Here is a 14,886-nt window from a genome sequence, read left to right as displayed (position 1 = left end):
CCCCCTCTTTCCTGCGAAAAGCTTCCACGCAATTACCATCATCTTCAATTAAACCCCTATATCTTACAATACTTTAATTTAAGCACCGTACTTTATATTTCGCAAATTGAACCCTCCTCTGGAATTCCAACGAATACGTAATTAACAGAAATTTGTAAAAAAAAAATGGATAATTGTATCGATGCAGCATCTTCGATTTTAATTTTAAGTTTTTCTGCAACATATACAAAATAATAAGAGAACCACAAGTTTTGATTTTTCTTATAAACTAAGTTTTCGTGTGCCAAACATATCTCGTTGACCTCTAAAAAATAGATAAATAAATGTTACAGAGATATATTCTTACAAGAAATGTGAAAGAGTATAATTTATGAGGTTTTATATCCTTTTTCATACATATATATATATATATATATATATATGGCAAACAAAGGTAAAAAAAATCAAAACTATTGTAAAAAATAAATCTTAAGAATATAATGCATATCGAAAGTCAGATTAAGGTGTGCTACGGATGCATTTAATCATTTAATTTTCATTGGATCATAATAAATCCCAGTGTTAACAACACATTATTCGCTGTAATCACAACTTCTATTTAGACGTTCTCCTTATATTCGCAACATTGATATTCCACTGTAAGCCCATTAAGGAATGATAATGCCCATTAGTCAAGAGCTCGGCCCATTAAGTATGTCAACATGCCCACTATCATTTACCAAAGTGGATCCCATTCGGATTCCATTCAATTTTTTTCCATTTTATACAAATAAATACCAAAATTATATACTGTTTGATTCTAGTTTTTATTTAAAAAAAATCAAATCTTCTTAAAAAACAGTTTTTCGGGTTTTTTAAAATTTTAGTTCGATTTTGAAAAATTCAATTTTATTAAAATTAATAACATTGACGATTTCAGATCGAACGGGACCATTTGACCCCGAAAAACCGCACTAAAAGGGCCATCCCTAATGTTGTGTAAAATTATATTATTGGAAAAACAAAAGGGAAACTTATAACTTTATAACTTCGATCGGGGCAAAGATATCGGTAAATGGGTATGTTGCTCTATATACATATGTATATGATGTTGACCCGAGGAGAGGAGATAAATGAAGAAAAAAGGGACAAAATATGAACTAGAGCCTTTCATAATTCATTCGTGGGCAAGGCAATATTAAAAATTAATTCTTCAATTAACAAAATATAACTATTATTTCAGGTTGATTAGATCAAAAAAAATTGTTTTAAAAAAATAGATAAAGATTAATTTAATACAATATCGCGACTCAGTGAACTACTTTGTAAGTCATCCAAGCATGTGGACACGTGTAACGATATATAATAGTAAATAATAAACGTTTAAAATTATTATTTTGCAAAGCATCCAATAGTGGTTATCCACTTGCTTAATAATATCTTCTGGAAGGAGGAAAAAAATAAAAGGAATAAAGTAAAAAAAAAAAAAGAGAGAGCAGCGAGCTACCACGTGACAATGTACGGTGACCATTATAGGTTGACACGTATTAATATATAATTGGTCTGTCACTGTCCCATTTTACACGGTGTGGTGGTATGGTCGCTGTTATAATAACCGGAAACATATAAGAAAAAAAAATTAGTATAAATTTTAATTATTCTTCCGACTTTTAATTTTAAATGATGAGTTATCTCTTTAAAGCTGATATCATTATTTTCGATAAATATTGTAGCTTTCAATTCAATCAAATAAGCATTTCTTATTTTTTTTTATTTAATTCATTTTAATTGGATCTAAAGTGGGCAATGATCTTATCTGTGTTACTATCTTTAAAATACAACACAAAAATAATACAAACTTTTTTTTTTAATTCCAACACATCTTACAGAAAAAAAAAAGTCATATTTAATTACATTTCAATATTAGAATAATAAAATTGAAATAAATTGCTTTTAGTGGTGTAGATTTTGTACTGTGGTAAAGATTCGTGTCCGAGAGGAGCTGGCAACCGACAGCGCTGTTGGCTGTCTTCTCATGCTTCGGTTTTAACCCACTTTCACGGACACCGGCCTTCCCAGTTCTCCGTTCATCGTGACACGTGTCTCAATCTCAGCCGTTCCCTTCTCCTTTGCCTCTAATTACCCCGAAGAGGTAACTCTGCCAGATCATTAATTAATAGTAACACTCTGTTGGTTAAACCTCACATCTAAGATTCTCATTTCTGTCAGTCTCTCTCTCTCTCTCTCTCTCTCTATATATATATATATATATGCGCGTACGTACGCCGCTATATACATATGTGTGTGCGTGTGTGTCCACGTAGTTTTGCACTTAACGTATATATTTCTTTTTTTTTACGTATATATTCCATTTACGTATATATTCCATTGAAACCATGGATCGGGACATGCGCAAAGAATTACTTAGGGAGGGGTAACATGGGTCGTATATCCACGATTTTAGAGATATCCAATCTCATTTTCGTGGGTTTTATAAGAAAGTATATAACATTTTCTATCTCATAGAAAATGGTGATTCGTCGACCGAGTATCCGTTACTAAACGATAGACATATATAGATAACTGTAACCATAAAATTTTAAACAAAATAAACTAAATATCTAATAAAAATATAATTTTTATACAAAATATATAAAAATTTTAAAAAAATATTTTTTTGCTCAACGAGTTAGCTCGTTTGACCTTTTTTTTGTTTAAATATTCTGAATCCATCTCGAAAAATATGAATCGGTTCGTGAACTGTACTCGTTTTACATCTCTAGTGACATGAGATTCGAGGATATAAAATATAATAAAATAATTTATAATTTTAAAATCAAATTAGCTGAAATATGAAGATAATTATAATCGATTTTTTAAAAGTAAACATATTTTAATGTAAAGAGAATATATATAGAATGGAACTAAAATTCTATATAAAAATGAAAGGTATAGTATTTTTAAAATAAAAAATACGAATCTAGAAAACAAAAAAAAAATGGAAGCATAAGAGAGAACTAAATACAATAAAAAATTTAATATCATAGATATGGACGGACTCAAACCGAAATAGTGGAATAAATTCTTATCTAGTAATCTTTTTAGGTTTTTTAAATAATCAGTTGTACTGAATGGTAAAACTACTAAAAAATATCTTGTTTAAATAATTCAGAGTGGTCTTTATGAATAAATATTTTTTTTAATTGGCGATAAGGACTTTGCCACCAGATACATTTTAAAATCTAAAGAAAAGTAAATTATATATTTTTAGTTTTACCGTCTAATGTCATTGCGATTGGAACTTATTCTTTGCATCAAAAAATTTACCAAAAGAAGAAAGATAGCGTGTAATGCTGTTTCCATAATCAATATATTCCGTACTCCTAAAGCTCATAGGCTAGGGTTGTAGACCATTATAGCTAGGGGGGAAATATTCCATATAACATTATATTAAAAAATCTAAAAATATATATAAAGCTATTATCTATTGCATAAAGAAAAGAAACCTATCCTATCATATCCATCATAAATCTAGGGTTTTCAAAGAACTTGCCATTTCCTTTCTCAGCAAAAAAAAAACTGAGGTATATCTTCCCTCTCTCTCTCTCTCTCTCTCTCCATATATATACAGCAGGGTAAGTACTTCCAAATCTGTCTTAGTCTTTTGTTGGAATTTTTTTGTCCATATATCTTCATTGTTATCGTGTTTCTTGTACTTTTTTCGTTCTTGAAGGTGAGAAATTTCGATTTTTTAATCTCTTTTTTCGGTTTCTCATGATGTCGTCTGTGTTATGTAATCGGATCTAATTTCGTTTCTGGGTATCTGTTTTTTTTATAAAAAAAAAAAGAAATTTGAAAGAGAAGAGGGAATGGTGAGAGGGAAGACGGAGATGAAGAGGATAGAGAATGCAACAAGCAGACAAGTGACCTTCTCCAAGAGAAGGAACGGACTTCTCAAGAAGGCCTTTGAGTTATCAGTCCTTTGTGATGCTGAGGTTGCCCTAATTGTTTTCTCCCCCAGAGGAAAACTCTACGAGTTTTCTAGCTCTAGGTAAATCCCCCATCTCATCTAATACCCCCTTTTACTATGCATACATATATATATATATATATATATATGTCTGTATGTGTGTGTATCATGATGTGATTTCATATGTGCTCATATATGTGCTTATAATATGATGTGTTATGTGTCTGGAATTGATTTGTTTATGTCATACATGTCAAGATCCCCTATAGATTGGAGAAAAGGGAAGTTCATTGAATCCAAGATCGAGTCCAATTTCCTGCCAAAATAGTAAATTGAACCTATATAAGTTTAATCTTACTTGGTAGTGATTAAAAAAAAAAGATATTCATTTTGGGATCTGATCAATTTTCGAGAAAATAAGCAGATATAAACCGTAAAAGTTACTTTTGGTTTAATTAGACTTTTGAATGACCATCCACATCACATTTACCACAAATTATCAATCCTTGTAACATCTATATGTTATCGTTATATTCCAAGATGTTTAGATGTGGGTGTGTGTATATATTATAATAGTGTATGTATATGTATATGTTAGTGTGCAATGATCTATACATGTATTGTAGGCAAGCTTCTTGAATCAGCAACTCATTGCCGGTGAGTGTTGACTGGTGATGTGTGCGTTTCTATTAGAATATATGATCGTTTTAATCTTCATTTTGGTTAAATCTTCGTGATTGATCTTTTTTTTTATATATATCATTTAATTTCCCCAATAGTCATCTGTATAAAAAAACTCCAACACAGAACCGAACCGACAAAAATGGATCACAGCTTCTAATAGTTTCTTCATTGTTCTGATATTTTCAGATCTTCAATGTAATGACATTATCCATTTCTGTCAATAGAACCAAACACTTGGAGAACCAACAACTTCATACAAAGCTGTCTATTTTTGGCAATAGCTTCGAGAGCATAGGGTTCTGTTAGGGCAAATAGTTTCACTTCAAATTAGGCAAAATTAAATAACATGATTTTTTTTTTCATAAGATAGATATTATTTTCTTTTTTTTTTTTTACTTGTGGGATTCACCATTTAGCCAATTAATTCCCCTCTTTAGACGTGTGTGTATATCTACCTTTGAGTGCCTGTGTATGTACTCTTACATCTGCATAATACATGTACATATGTGTCAGTCGATTTATATTGATGTATATGCACATGTATGTACCGTAATATATATATATATATATAGAGTGTGTGCGCGCGCGTGCGCTAGCAACTTGAGAATGGAGGTCTTTCACTTCTATGCAAGGATGAGACTATATATACATTCTCTGAAAATTCTGTTAGTTATAAGTTTTTTTTTGGGTAATATTCTACACCGAGGTCCAGACTAATTTCATAACCGAAAATCAGCCATGTGATTTGGATTATATGCTCTTTCTCCAAATTTCAAGTTCGAATTCGGGTGAATAGACGTTTTGCATCCCGTTTCACCGGTTGAACTACCTAAATTTGGGTTTTGTTAGTTATAAGTTAATAATGATGAATTAAAAAGGAATCAAATGGCCGGCTCAATCCTTGATAGAATGTGTTTGATCAACTTATATTAGCACCTCTGCAAAATACGAAAAAAAAAATTAACATGGTAAGAGAAAAAAAACTATAACTATCATGTATGCAAAATTTTTAAAAACAAAGGTTGCTTAGTGTATATATTTAAGCTCATAATGTATACACATAATCTAATAACCATGAATACTAGCTAATTATTATGTATACATATACACCCACATATCTACTTATATGATTAATTTCTATGTTCAAAGTATATTCATGTGTACATATGTCTTTAAATATTTGATCTACAAGATATGTCTGAAATCGTATATTTTGTGATGTTATTGACAAACTCAGTTTTTTTAGATAAAATATAGTCCAATAAAATAGGATATCACGAAGATAGCGATCAAATATCTTTAGTGTCGCTCCATTTAAGTATACATGAATTTATACAGATTTATATTATATGTGTGTGTGCACGTGTACTTGTATATATATATATATATGTATGTATGTATGTATTGCATCTCTATGTTAGAACTTAGTTATGTATGTGCCTGTGTGCTTGAACAAATATGGTGGCAACAAAGAGCGAGTTGCTAGACTTTTCGCCTACAGATTGTAAACTGCTTTTATTTAAGCCATGACAAGTAATTGAGTTGGCATGTGTATATATAGAATCATATCAGAGTATATTGATTCTTTTTATGCAATACATCTTTAATTTTAATTTTTTCCCGGTTTTATATAATTATGATTTATTTAAATATGATTTAAAAAAGACGTGTTTCTCTCTCTACATATATATGTGTATATATATATATATTATCATATTCTGTAAGCATTCCCAAGTGGGGTTAATCACCATTAACTAGGTGTTAATGACCATACATTTAGCGGTTAACCCAATGTTTTTATTTCATTAAAGGGCCTTGTGGAGTCACAATTGTCAATTTTAATATCTGTAGAGACTACGCACAAATACGTGTATATATGCATCTGTCTAGTTCTCTGTGTATATATATGCATATATATTATCTGCCGTGTTGAATTATATTAATCGGTTACTAATTTTTAGGTTAACAGTGCCCTTTTTTTGTATTTTTGTTTAGTGTAAGAAATTATTTACTTGACGTGCTTGTAAATTTATTAGGGTAGTAATAATTAAGACAATAATATTCCTCAAAACCTGAGATCATATCCTAACTTTTGGGAACCAAGTTAACTTTATGCTATGAACCGACAACAAGATTGATTCTCTTTGTTCCTCTTTTTACATGATATGCATAAGTAATAATGATGGTTGATGCATTGCTTATAATTAATTATTAACGAGTTCTGAAATTCCTAAATTCCAGATTTGAATATATAAAGCGAACCCGATTAAAAATGTTTAATAGTTTTTAAAATGAAATATATATGATTTTAATTTTAATAGATGACACTATATTTTTACGACATTTCAGCGTGACAAAAACAATAGAGCGATACCAAAAACGAACGAAGGATCTCGTGACTAATAGCAAGGGGAATGCCAATTCGCTGGTATTTATATATATATATATATATATATCTAAGTTTCAATATTATCATCATTATATTCTCATTTCATTTCATGCATCGTGTACGGAAAACTGATATATTTTATGGATAGATGAACTTAGCTTGCTTTTGTAAATTTGCAAGTATGAAATTGGAAAATTAATTTCGGCTTAAACACACAAATTTATACAATGTTTTAGAGTTCGAAGTTTTAGGTTATGATAATTATTAGTTTCCATGAAATTAATTAGTAGTAACTTCACGTAAATTTAATTTTATGCATTGAGGGTTTTTTTTTATAAAATTTTATAATTTGTCACATTAAGGACTGTGTCGTTCACTTGGCAGCCAGCAAAGGGCGAAACACACGGCTTTGAAAGGAAGATCCAACAGCTTGAGATTTCCAAACGGTTTGCAAAAAATCGAATGATATAGAGATTAATATCGATGATATAATCTTTAACAAAAACAAAAATATCGATGACATAAATTTAGGTATATAGTAAGATATTTTTTCCTGACAAAAATACGATTGTTTAATTTGGAAAATGAAATAATCTCAGCAAAATGCTTGGAGAAAGACTCGAGGCATCTTCTGTCGAGGAGCTCCAACAATTGGAGAACCAGTTGGAACGAAGCTTGACCAGAATAAGGGCCAGAAAGGTAAACGACAATACTTTTGTATATATATATATATATCGTATTATGGACCGACAGTCTTCTAAGCTGATATATGATCAAATTTTACGATCGTTTTATGCTACCTATATATATATAGTATGGTGGTGCTACCAAGCATGTATGTTAGGATATAATCATTATGATGATGATGAGGACTGTCATTGCTTGCCTCAGATTCTATACGTAGTCATAAGATCAATGTTTAATGATGATGATGATGATATGCATATTACAAGACACAATACTTACGATTGTAATGTGATATATGTACATGCATAATATTTGGCTATTGGCTTATGAAGAATTAGTTCTCCGTCATTTTACAAATTTAGAAATTTTAATGGGATTTACCTTATTAATTAAATAACGTGAGAATAGTTGTTTGAATATACCTATATCATATAATTCACATAGAATGTTAAGCTCGGAACTGGTTTGAAACAGGGGTGTACATTTATGGGTTTTGGTTTGATTTGATTTTCGTATTCATTCGATTTTTATTTCGGATTCGATTTTCACTTAAAAAATCTCATTTTTTTTTTTGTAAATTTACTTCTTCTATTCATTTTTTTATTTGATTTGAATTCCATTAATATACTTTTTTTTTAAACAATAAAATCCATTTTTAGTTCCGAACTGGAACCCCTAATTCACATCGTTTGGTCCTTTGTCTGGTTTGGCTGAACGTAAATACGGTTTGATCTTTTTTCACAAAACTTACTTAACAGTTATTTTTATTTTACTACAAAGATTAATGTTTGTAATTTGTTTGTTTTACATTGATCAGTATCAGTTATTCCTCGAAGAGATTGAGAAGTTAAAGGAAGAGGTAAACTTCACATACACTTATATATATATATATATATATATATATATATATATTTATTATTGAAATCTATTCACTTAACCACTCATGCTTTCCTCCTCGCAACCTTAGGAAAGGAACTTGCTTGAAGAAAATAAAAAGCTAATGGAGGAGGTATGACAATTTCTCTCGAATCCAATATATATTATTTGTCTTTTACGTTTAAATATTGGGGGTTTTCCGTAAAATATAATATATGATCGATAAAATATATATATGTATAATTTGTAAAGATTCACGATATGTTAATATGATTATTATTATATATTTACTATGGATGATTGAAGTGCGGAATGAGTGCAAGAGGAGGATTACAAGCAAAGCAAGTAGAAGCGGCGAAGAAGATAGATGACAACGAGGTGGTGACCGATTTGTCCATTGGACCCCCGAGACAAGACTCACCAAAAAAACCCTAGTAAATCATTATGAATAATATATATATATATATATATATATATACACTTGGAGCTTTATTTGATTCCCGTTCTCCTTTGGAAGAAGGAGGGATCTTAACTAATGTACGAACGTCTAAAATGTGGCATCCACATAAAAAAGAAATCTGAATACTCGAATAAATTCGGAGTTGGGTATGTATATAATGTTCCTCTGTGTAAAAAAAATGTTAGGTAATTACTGTTATTGATATTAATTGAATTTAAATATATAATGTAATCAGATAATTTTACTAAAAATCTTAAATCATCACGGTTAAAAAACTACCCTTTAAACTATTACATTAAAAAAACTATGCATTTAAATAATTCTATTCCTTAAACTTGAAAGCTACAATTTAATTTTATCATTAATCAAATAAAACTGATAATAATACAAAACTCCAAAAACGCTAAATAGAAAGAGAAATATTCCCAAAAAATTAATATAAAGCATTTTGCCACCATATATGATTATATAACCAATCAATTAATAGAGAAATGAATATAACGAATTTAATTCCACGTGTCATAAGATTTTGTTGATATCAAAGTCCAACCGCTAATTAAGAGTGAACTGATCGATTAACCTTCATAACTAAATTCATTCATATCAAGATCCTTAGTGTTCTCTCGAAGAAAGCTCGACACGAGTTGTCGTCCTCGTCGATTATGGCGATGTGGGATTCCTCATGCCATCAACTTTTATTTTATTTTTTTTCACTTTAATCGCCATCTCTTTTCCTGATCTTTCGATATTCTCTGCGTATGGAGTTTATGTAATGAGATGTGTGGGAGAACGATATGGGTTGCTTAGTTTCCAAGCCAGATCGCTCCGATGAGAAGCCGCCGCGAAAAAGGTCGCCGGAAAAAGGCCCGTCGTGGATGCACTCGTCGGGAACAATGGGTGGTCGGATTCAGGCCAGGAAGATTCCAGAAATGTCCGAAACTGGTGATCAGAATTATCAAGTGCTGTTGGGTCCTACTCCAAAGGAGCCGAGAAGAGAGGAGAGCGTTGTTCTTCTTGATGCTCATCGGGGTTCGCCGGAGGCGGCGGCTGCGGCGGTGGGATGGCCGGAATGGCTGGTCTCCGTCGCCGGAGAGGCTCTCGCCGGATGGGTTCCTCGCCGTGAGAGTCACTTCGTGAAGCTGCACCAAGTATGCACTGTCTTGTTGTATTGATCTGCAACCATGAAGTATAGTCAGTTCAGTTGTGTCTGAAAATGACAGTTTGGATATTCAGTTCGCATATGCACAGATGATGCTGTCATGTTCTTCTCTGGTTTCTACTTTGATCAAAAGTTCCATGTTTCTCCCGCAGATTGGCCGGGGAACGTTCAGTAGCGTCTTCAAGGCTCGGGATCTTCTCGATGAGAAGATCGTGGCGTTGAAAAAGGTTCGGTTCGATACAAACGATTCAGAAAGCATCAAGATTATTGCCAGAGAGATCATAATCTTGCGGAAACTCGATCATCCAAATATAATCAAACTGGAAGGAGTGATGGTTTCCCAAGATTCGTCCAGCATCTACCTCGTTTTCGAGTACATGGATCATGACCTGGCAGGATTTTCTTCATTACACGGCGCCGAGTTTTCAGAGCCGCAGGTCATCTGTCTTGTTTTTTTTTGTTTACTTCTCCAACTTCAGCAACCACATTTTACCTTCAGACCCACCTTTTGTTTCCTTCTGTTTAGGTTAAATGTTACATGAAACAGCTTCTAACCGGCCTTGATCACTGTCATAGTCACCACATTCTCCATCGCGATATCAAGAGCTCGAATATTCTGATAGACGGTAATGGAATCTTGAAGATTGCAGATTTCGGGTTAGCTACGTTTTTCGATCCCAAGAACAGTGTTCCATTGACTACCCACGTCGTTACTCTTTGGTACCGAGCCCCCGAGCTTTTGCTCGGAGCCTTTCATTATGATGTAGGGGTCGATCTCTGGAGCACAGGCTGCGTATTAGGCGAGCTATACGCTGGAAAACCTATTCTCCCTGGAAAATCTGAGGTTTGCATGTTCTTTATCGATCTTGTTCTTCCAGATTTCATCTTTTGGTAAGTCAAAATACCCGAGTTTCAGGCAGAGCAACTGCATAAGATATTCGAGTTATGCGGGTCGCCATCAGAGGATTACTGGAGGAAACTGAAGCTGCCGTTTTCAACAGCTTTCAGACCAACGTTTCCATACGGACCGAGAATCGCAGAGACGTTCAAGAACTTTCCAGCTCCGGTTATTTCGCTTCTCGAGACCTTGCTCTCGATAGATCCTGATTCTCGGGGCACTGCAGCTAGTGCTCTAGAGAGCGAGGTACATGAATTCACATTTTCTTCTGTCCATGTCTGGTGATTCTCTCATGACAGAGCCATTCTTTCTTTCTGATGTTCTTGCTGTTACCAAGGGGCAGTACTTCAGAACAGAACCATTCCCTTGTGATCCATCTTGTCTACCGAAATACCCTCCCAGCAAGGAGATCGATGCTGAAATGCGCGGAAAAGGAGCAAGAAAACAAGATTCTCAAACTAGAAGAGTAGCCAAACCTCCATCTGTAGCTGATGCATCATCTTTCGCGACGCCAACGCAGGTAATGATGCATCTTCTGTAGTGTTGAGCAAGAATCTTTGGTGTTCTTGTTTAACTGGCAGAGATCTAAAACAGAGACAGATGCAATATGCAGGAACAGGTTCAGGACTCGGATAAGAGATACGATGATTCTAACTCGTTCAAGGAAGACAGGACTTGTACTACTCCAGATTCTTCTGCAACAGAAATGCAACCCGTTAAGAACAAGAACATCAACGATGAAACCGAGGTGAATATCTTCCACTCCAATGGAAATCTGAGAAGAACACCCATAACTGTGAAGGAATTAGCATTAACAAGGACAGTACACCCTCTTCTCCGAGGTGAGAATGCATCATCAGCCAGAGACTGAACAGGGGAACAAACGCATGGGAAAGCTTCCAGTTCGTCAAATGGGTTTGCCTGATTCGTTTCTGAAATCTCGTGATTCGACCCTGTTCTCGGTTGAATCCGACATCTGCAGTTTCGGAGTGATGTTCTTGGAGATCATATGTGGTCGGGAGAACAGAGGAGATGCTTCAACAAATGGCTCACAACACTTGCCTGCATCTGTTTCTGCTAGGTGATCCAGTGTTTGTGTTCATCTTCTGGACAGTGGATAGTTTCTTTGGTCATAGATACATCTTGTTCATGTTTGATGTTTTTTGTCCACTCATTTTTAAGAACCAAAAAGGAAATAAAAAACAGAGAGACCCTTAACTCAAATGTCTAACAGTCGAACCGGTTGGGTAATGGTCTTAACCGGAATCGAGTCTAGGGTCTTGTGTACGACCGTCCGGTGCGTGCTTATCCGAAGCCGATTGGGACCGAATAAGACGGCCCCTTTGAGCCTCTCGTCAGCTTTTTTCGAAGACACATTCCTGCAATGTGGAAATACGATGCCACGTGGCACTATCCCCTCTTGTCACAGAAGTCTGGAATGTGAAGCAACGACCCTTTAACCCGCTTCGGTGATTGTTTAACCCTACACGCTTCAAGAACCCTCAAATTCCGGGAAGAAATTGGGGACAAAAGAAAAGAGAGCAAAATCAAAGCGAAAGCAAAAGCAAATCGATTTGGGTTTAAAGTTACGAACTTTGATTGGGTTCCAGTGTTGGGCACGCAAGAATCGCGTGAGATTGATCGATTCGCGCAAAAGGGTTTCTGTATTTAGGCTTGCCCATATCCGAAATATTGGATCTTTGAATCTGAGGGAGAGAGAGGGGGAGAGATGTGTAGTTTGGCGGCGAATCTCTTGCTCCCTGTAAAGCTGAAACCTTCGGATAAACAGAGGAGCTCGTTCTTCGTGACCAGCGGAAGATCCAAGAGAAAGAACAAACCCATCGCTCCTGTAAGGTTTCGATCGTCTTCTCAGGAAACTTTATGGCCTTTTCCGGGAAAACTCCGTGTTCCTCTGTCTTCGTAATCAGCTACAGTTAACTCTGTTTTTGGAAGTCTCTAAACTCGATTTCTTCACGAGTTATACTGGCTAATCCCTCTGAAGTTTTGTTCTATTTCTTGAAGAAACCCAGAAATCAAAATTCAAGCTTTTTTTAATGAGCTCTCGCAAATTCCTCTTTGATTCAGGTTGCAAGGCTGTTCGGACCGGCGATTTTCGAAGCTTCCAAACTGAAAGTGTTGTTCTTAGGAGTTGACGAGAAGAAGCACCCATCAACTCTTCCAAGAACTTACACGCTCACTCACAGCGATGTTACTGCCAGACTAACCCTAGCTATCTCCCACTCCATCAACAATTCCCAGGTAAAATTAAAAATACCCTCTCCTCTTAAACATACCCATAGACTATATAATCAACCAATATGAGTACATTCATATGTATATATATATATATATGTGTGTATATACTGGGTTTTCCAGCTGCAGGGATGGGCGAACAGGTTGTACAGGGACGAGGTGGTGGCCGAATGGAAGAAAGTGAAGGGGAAAATGTCTCTTCACGTTCACTGCCACATCAGCGGCGGCCATTTCCTTCTCGACCTCTTCGCCAATCTCCGCTACTTCATCTTCTGCAAAGAGTTACCCGTTGTATGTATATGTAGACTTCCTCTTATCCGTTTTCTTGTCAGTTCATTTCTTTAAAGCTTAGGTCTTCTTCTTATTACAATAGGTATTTGTGTTTTTGTATATGATAGGTGCTGAAGGCATTTGTGCATGGAGATGGTAACTTGTTGAACAACTACCCCGAGCTACAAGAAGCTCTTGTGTGGGTTTACTTCCATTCCAACATCCCCGAGTTCAACAGGGTCGAGTGCTGGGGCCCGCTCTGGCGAGCCGCCTCCCCCGACGGCGGCCGTGAAATCCTCCCGCCGGAGCCGTCGTGCCAGGGGGAATGCGACTGCTGTTTCCCGCCGGTCAGCTCGATCCCGTGGTCTCACAGTCACCGCGGTGGAGAAGAAGAAGAAAGCGGTGACTGTGGGGCCCAGCCGGAGGGAATTTCTCCGGCGAACCCAGGGAACTCATAACGGAGAGTGAAGAACGAAAGGAGGCTAGGATCTTTGGGTGGTTGGTGTGTATAGGGTTGGTGATGGTAGATAGATATGTGCATGCATCATCATCATCATCATGTTAAGAACTATGTCTCTTCTCTTCCATCCATGCATGGTAAGTTTTAGAAATTTTCATTAAAAAAAAAAAGTATTAGAAATTGACCATGTACATAACCATTTTTAGCAATTTTTTTTTAAATTTTAGTATTTGAAGTGTTTGATGTCTGTTGTGCCATTATGGATTGAAATCACACGTAATAGAATCTTTGACATTGTGGACTTCAAACCAATGTTACGTGATATTGTTTTCTTTCTTTGGAAACAGACAAATTGCTGGTGGGTGGGTGGTCGACTTTTACGGAATATTTTATTATTATCGTTATTTTTAATTTTTTTTATAACTTATTTTTAAAATTTTGCTGTATGCGTATGAGATGATGACGTACAATTAGTGGAGAAGAAAACGAGGTAACGATAAAAACAAGATGAATAAAACAATCACAAAATATAGAGATTTACGTGAAAATTTTTAAATAGAAGAATATATGGATAAAGGAAAAGAATTCGATTGTAAACTCTAGAATAAATATTAATTTCGATACAACGGCATTATTTTCTAAAATACATGAAAAAAAAGGTTTCTAAAACAATTTTGGTTTTTACCAAAAAAAAAAAAACAAATTTTGCGTATCATACTGAAAGTTTCGTTTATTTTTTCTAAAGCCGAAAACTTTTACATCATATCCTAACAATCTCTATTTTGACATAAATTTTCTGTA

The 14,886-nt window shown here is 34.6% G+C and overlaps 3 protein-coding genes across 8 annotated transcripts; all 3 read left to right on the top strand.

Annotated features, from left to right (window-relative positions):
* The first annotated feature begins 3,483 nt into the window (after window positions 1-3,483).
* LOC104813012 (agamous-like MADS-box protein AGL14) lies at window positions 3,484-9,198 on the top strand. Of its 3 annotated transcripts, none has more exons than XM_010540485.1 (8): window positions 3,484-3,563; window positions 3,828-4,030; window positions 6,983-7,061; window positions 7,407-7,468; window positions 7,622-7,721; window positions 8,527-8,568; window positions 8,677-8,718; window positions 8,892-9,198. In XM_010540485.1, the coding sequence occupies exons 2-8, from the start codon at window positions 3,849-3,851 to the stop codon at window positions 9,018-9,020; spliced, it is 636 nt and encodes a 211-aa protein (XP_010538787.1). In that variant the 5' UTR covers window positions 3,484-3,563; window positions 3,828-3,848; the 3' UTR covers window positions 9,021-9,198. The 3 variants fall into 3 exon arrangements, with proteins under 3 accessions (XP_010538787.1, XP_010538788.1, XP_010538789.1); XM_010540486.1 differs by lacking the exon at window positions 3,484-3,563 and adding an exon at window positions 3,580-3,614; XM_010540487.1 differs by lacking the exon at window positions 3,484-3,563 and adding an exon at window positions 3,622-3,712.
* A 283-nt stretch (window positions 9,199-9,481) lies between these two features.
* LOC104813010 (probable serine/threonine-protein kinase At1g54610) lies at window positions 9,482-12,687 on the top strand. 3 transcript variants are annotated; one of them, XM_010540482.1, is made up of 6 exons: window positions 9,482-10,193; window positions 10,357-10,641; window positions 10,731-11,048; window positions 11,121-11,348; window positions 11,440-11,622; window positions 11,703-11,826. In XM_010540482.1, exons 1-6 carry the CDS (start codon window positions 9,840-9,842, stop codon window positions 11,736-11,738), a joined length of 1,404 nt encoding a protein of 467 aa, XP_010538784.1. In that variant the 5' UTR covers window positions 9,482-9,839; the 3' UTR covers window positions 11,739-11,826. The 3 variants fall into 3 exon arrangements, with proteins under 3 accessions (XP_010538784.1, XP_010538783.1, XP_010538782.1); XM_010540481.1 differs by having other exon boundaries at window positions 9,484-10,193; window positions 11,446-11,622; window positions 11,716-12,687; XM_010540480.1 differs by having other exon boundaries at window positions 9,484-10,193; window positions 11,716-12,687.
* Window positions 12,609-14,393, top strand: LOC104813011 (protein STAY-GREEN 1, chloroplastic-like). Of its 2 annotated transcripts, none has more exons than XM_010540484.1 (4): window positions 12,609-12,951; window positions 13,188-13,361; window positions 13,485-13,646; window positions 13,754-14,393. In XM_010540484.1, exons 1-4 carry the CDS (start codon window positions 12,832-12,834, stop codon window positions 14,081-14,083), a joined length of 786 nt encoding a protein of 261 aa, XP_010538786.1. In that variant the 5' UTR covers window positions 12,609-12,831; the 3' UTR covers window positions 14,084-14,393. The 2 variants fall into 2 exon arrangements, with proteins under 2 accessions (XP_010538786.1, XP_010538785.1); XM_010540483.1 differs by having other exon boundaries at window positions 13,479-13,646.
* Window positions 14,394-14,886: the final 493 nt, after the last annotated feature.

The sequence above is a fragment of the Tarenaya hassleriana genome, unplaced genomic scaffold (assembly GCF_000463585.1).
Source record: "Tarenaya hassleriana unplaced genomic scaffold, ASM46358v1 Cleome2, whole genome shotgun sequence".
NCBI classification, from domain to species: Eukaryota; Viridiplantae; Streptophyta; class Magnoliopsida; order Brassicales; family Cleomaceae; genus Tarenaya; species Tarenaya hassleriana.
Note: the sequence above shows the minus strand (reverse complement) of the source record. Positions and strands in the feature narration are given on the sequence as shown.

What these genes read in the sequence shown, in the direction of transcription:
- LOC104813011 (XM_010540483.1), top strand. Translation starts at nt 12,832, where the DNA reads ATGTGTAGTTTGGCGGCGAATCTCTTGCTCCCTGTAAAGCTGAAACCT. An exon ending in ACTCCATCAACAATTCCCAG is followed by an intron (nt 13,362 to 13,478) that starts GTAAAATTAAAA and finishes TGGGTTTTCCAG; the next exon opens with CTGCAGGGATGGGCGAACAG. An exon ending in TCTGCAAAGAGTTACCCGTT is followed by an intron (nt 13,647 to 13,753) that starts GTATGTATATGT and finishes TGTATATGATAG; the next exon opens with GTGCTGAAGGCATTTGTGCA.
- LOC104813012 (XM_010540485.1), top strand. Translation starts at nt 3,849, where the DNA reads ATGGTGAGAGGGAAGACGGAGATGAAGAGGATAGAGAATGCAACAAGC. An exon ending in CCAGAATAAGGGCCAGAAAG is followed by an intron (nt 7,722 to 8,526) that starts GTAAACGACAAT and finishes TACATTGATCAG; the next exon opens with TATCAGTTATTCCTCGAAGA. An exon ending in ATAAAAAGCTAATGGAGGAG is followed by an intron (nt 8,719 to 8,891) that starts GTATGACAATTT and finishes GGATGATTGAAG; the next exon opens with TGCGGAATGAGTGCAAGAGG.
- LOC104813010 (XM_010540480.1), top strand. Translation starts at nt 9,840, where the DNA reads ATGGGTTGCTTAGTTTCCAAGCCAGATCGCTCCGATGAGAAGCCGCCG. An exon ending in TTCTCCCTGGAAAATCTGAG is followed by an intron (nt 11,049 to 11,120) that starts GTTTGCATGTTC and finishes CCCGAGTTTCAG; the next exon opens with GCAGAGCAACTGCATAAGAT. An exon ending in CTTTCGCGACGCCAACGCAG is followed by an intron (nt 11,623 to 11,715) that starts GTAATGATGCAT and finishes TGCAATATGCAG; the next exon opens with GAACAGGTTCAGGACTCGGA.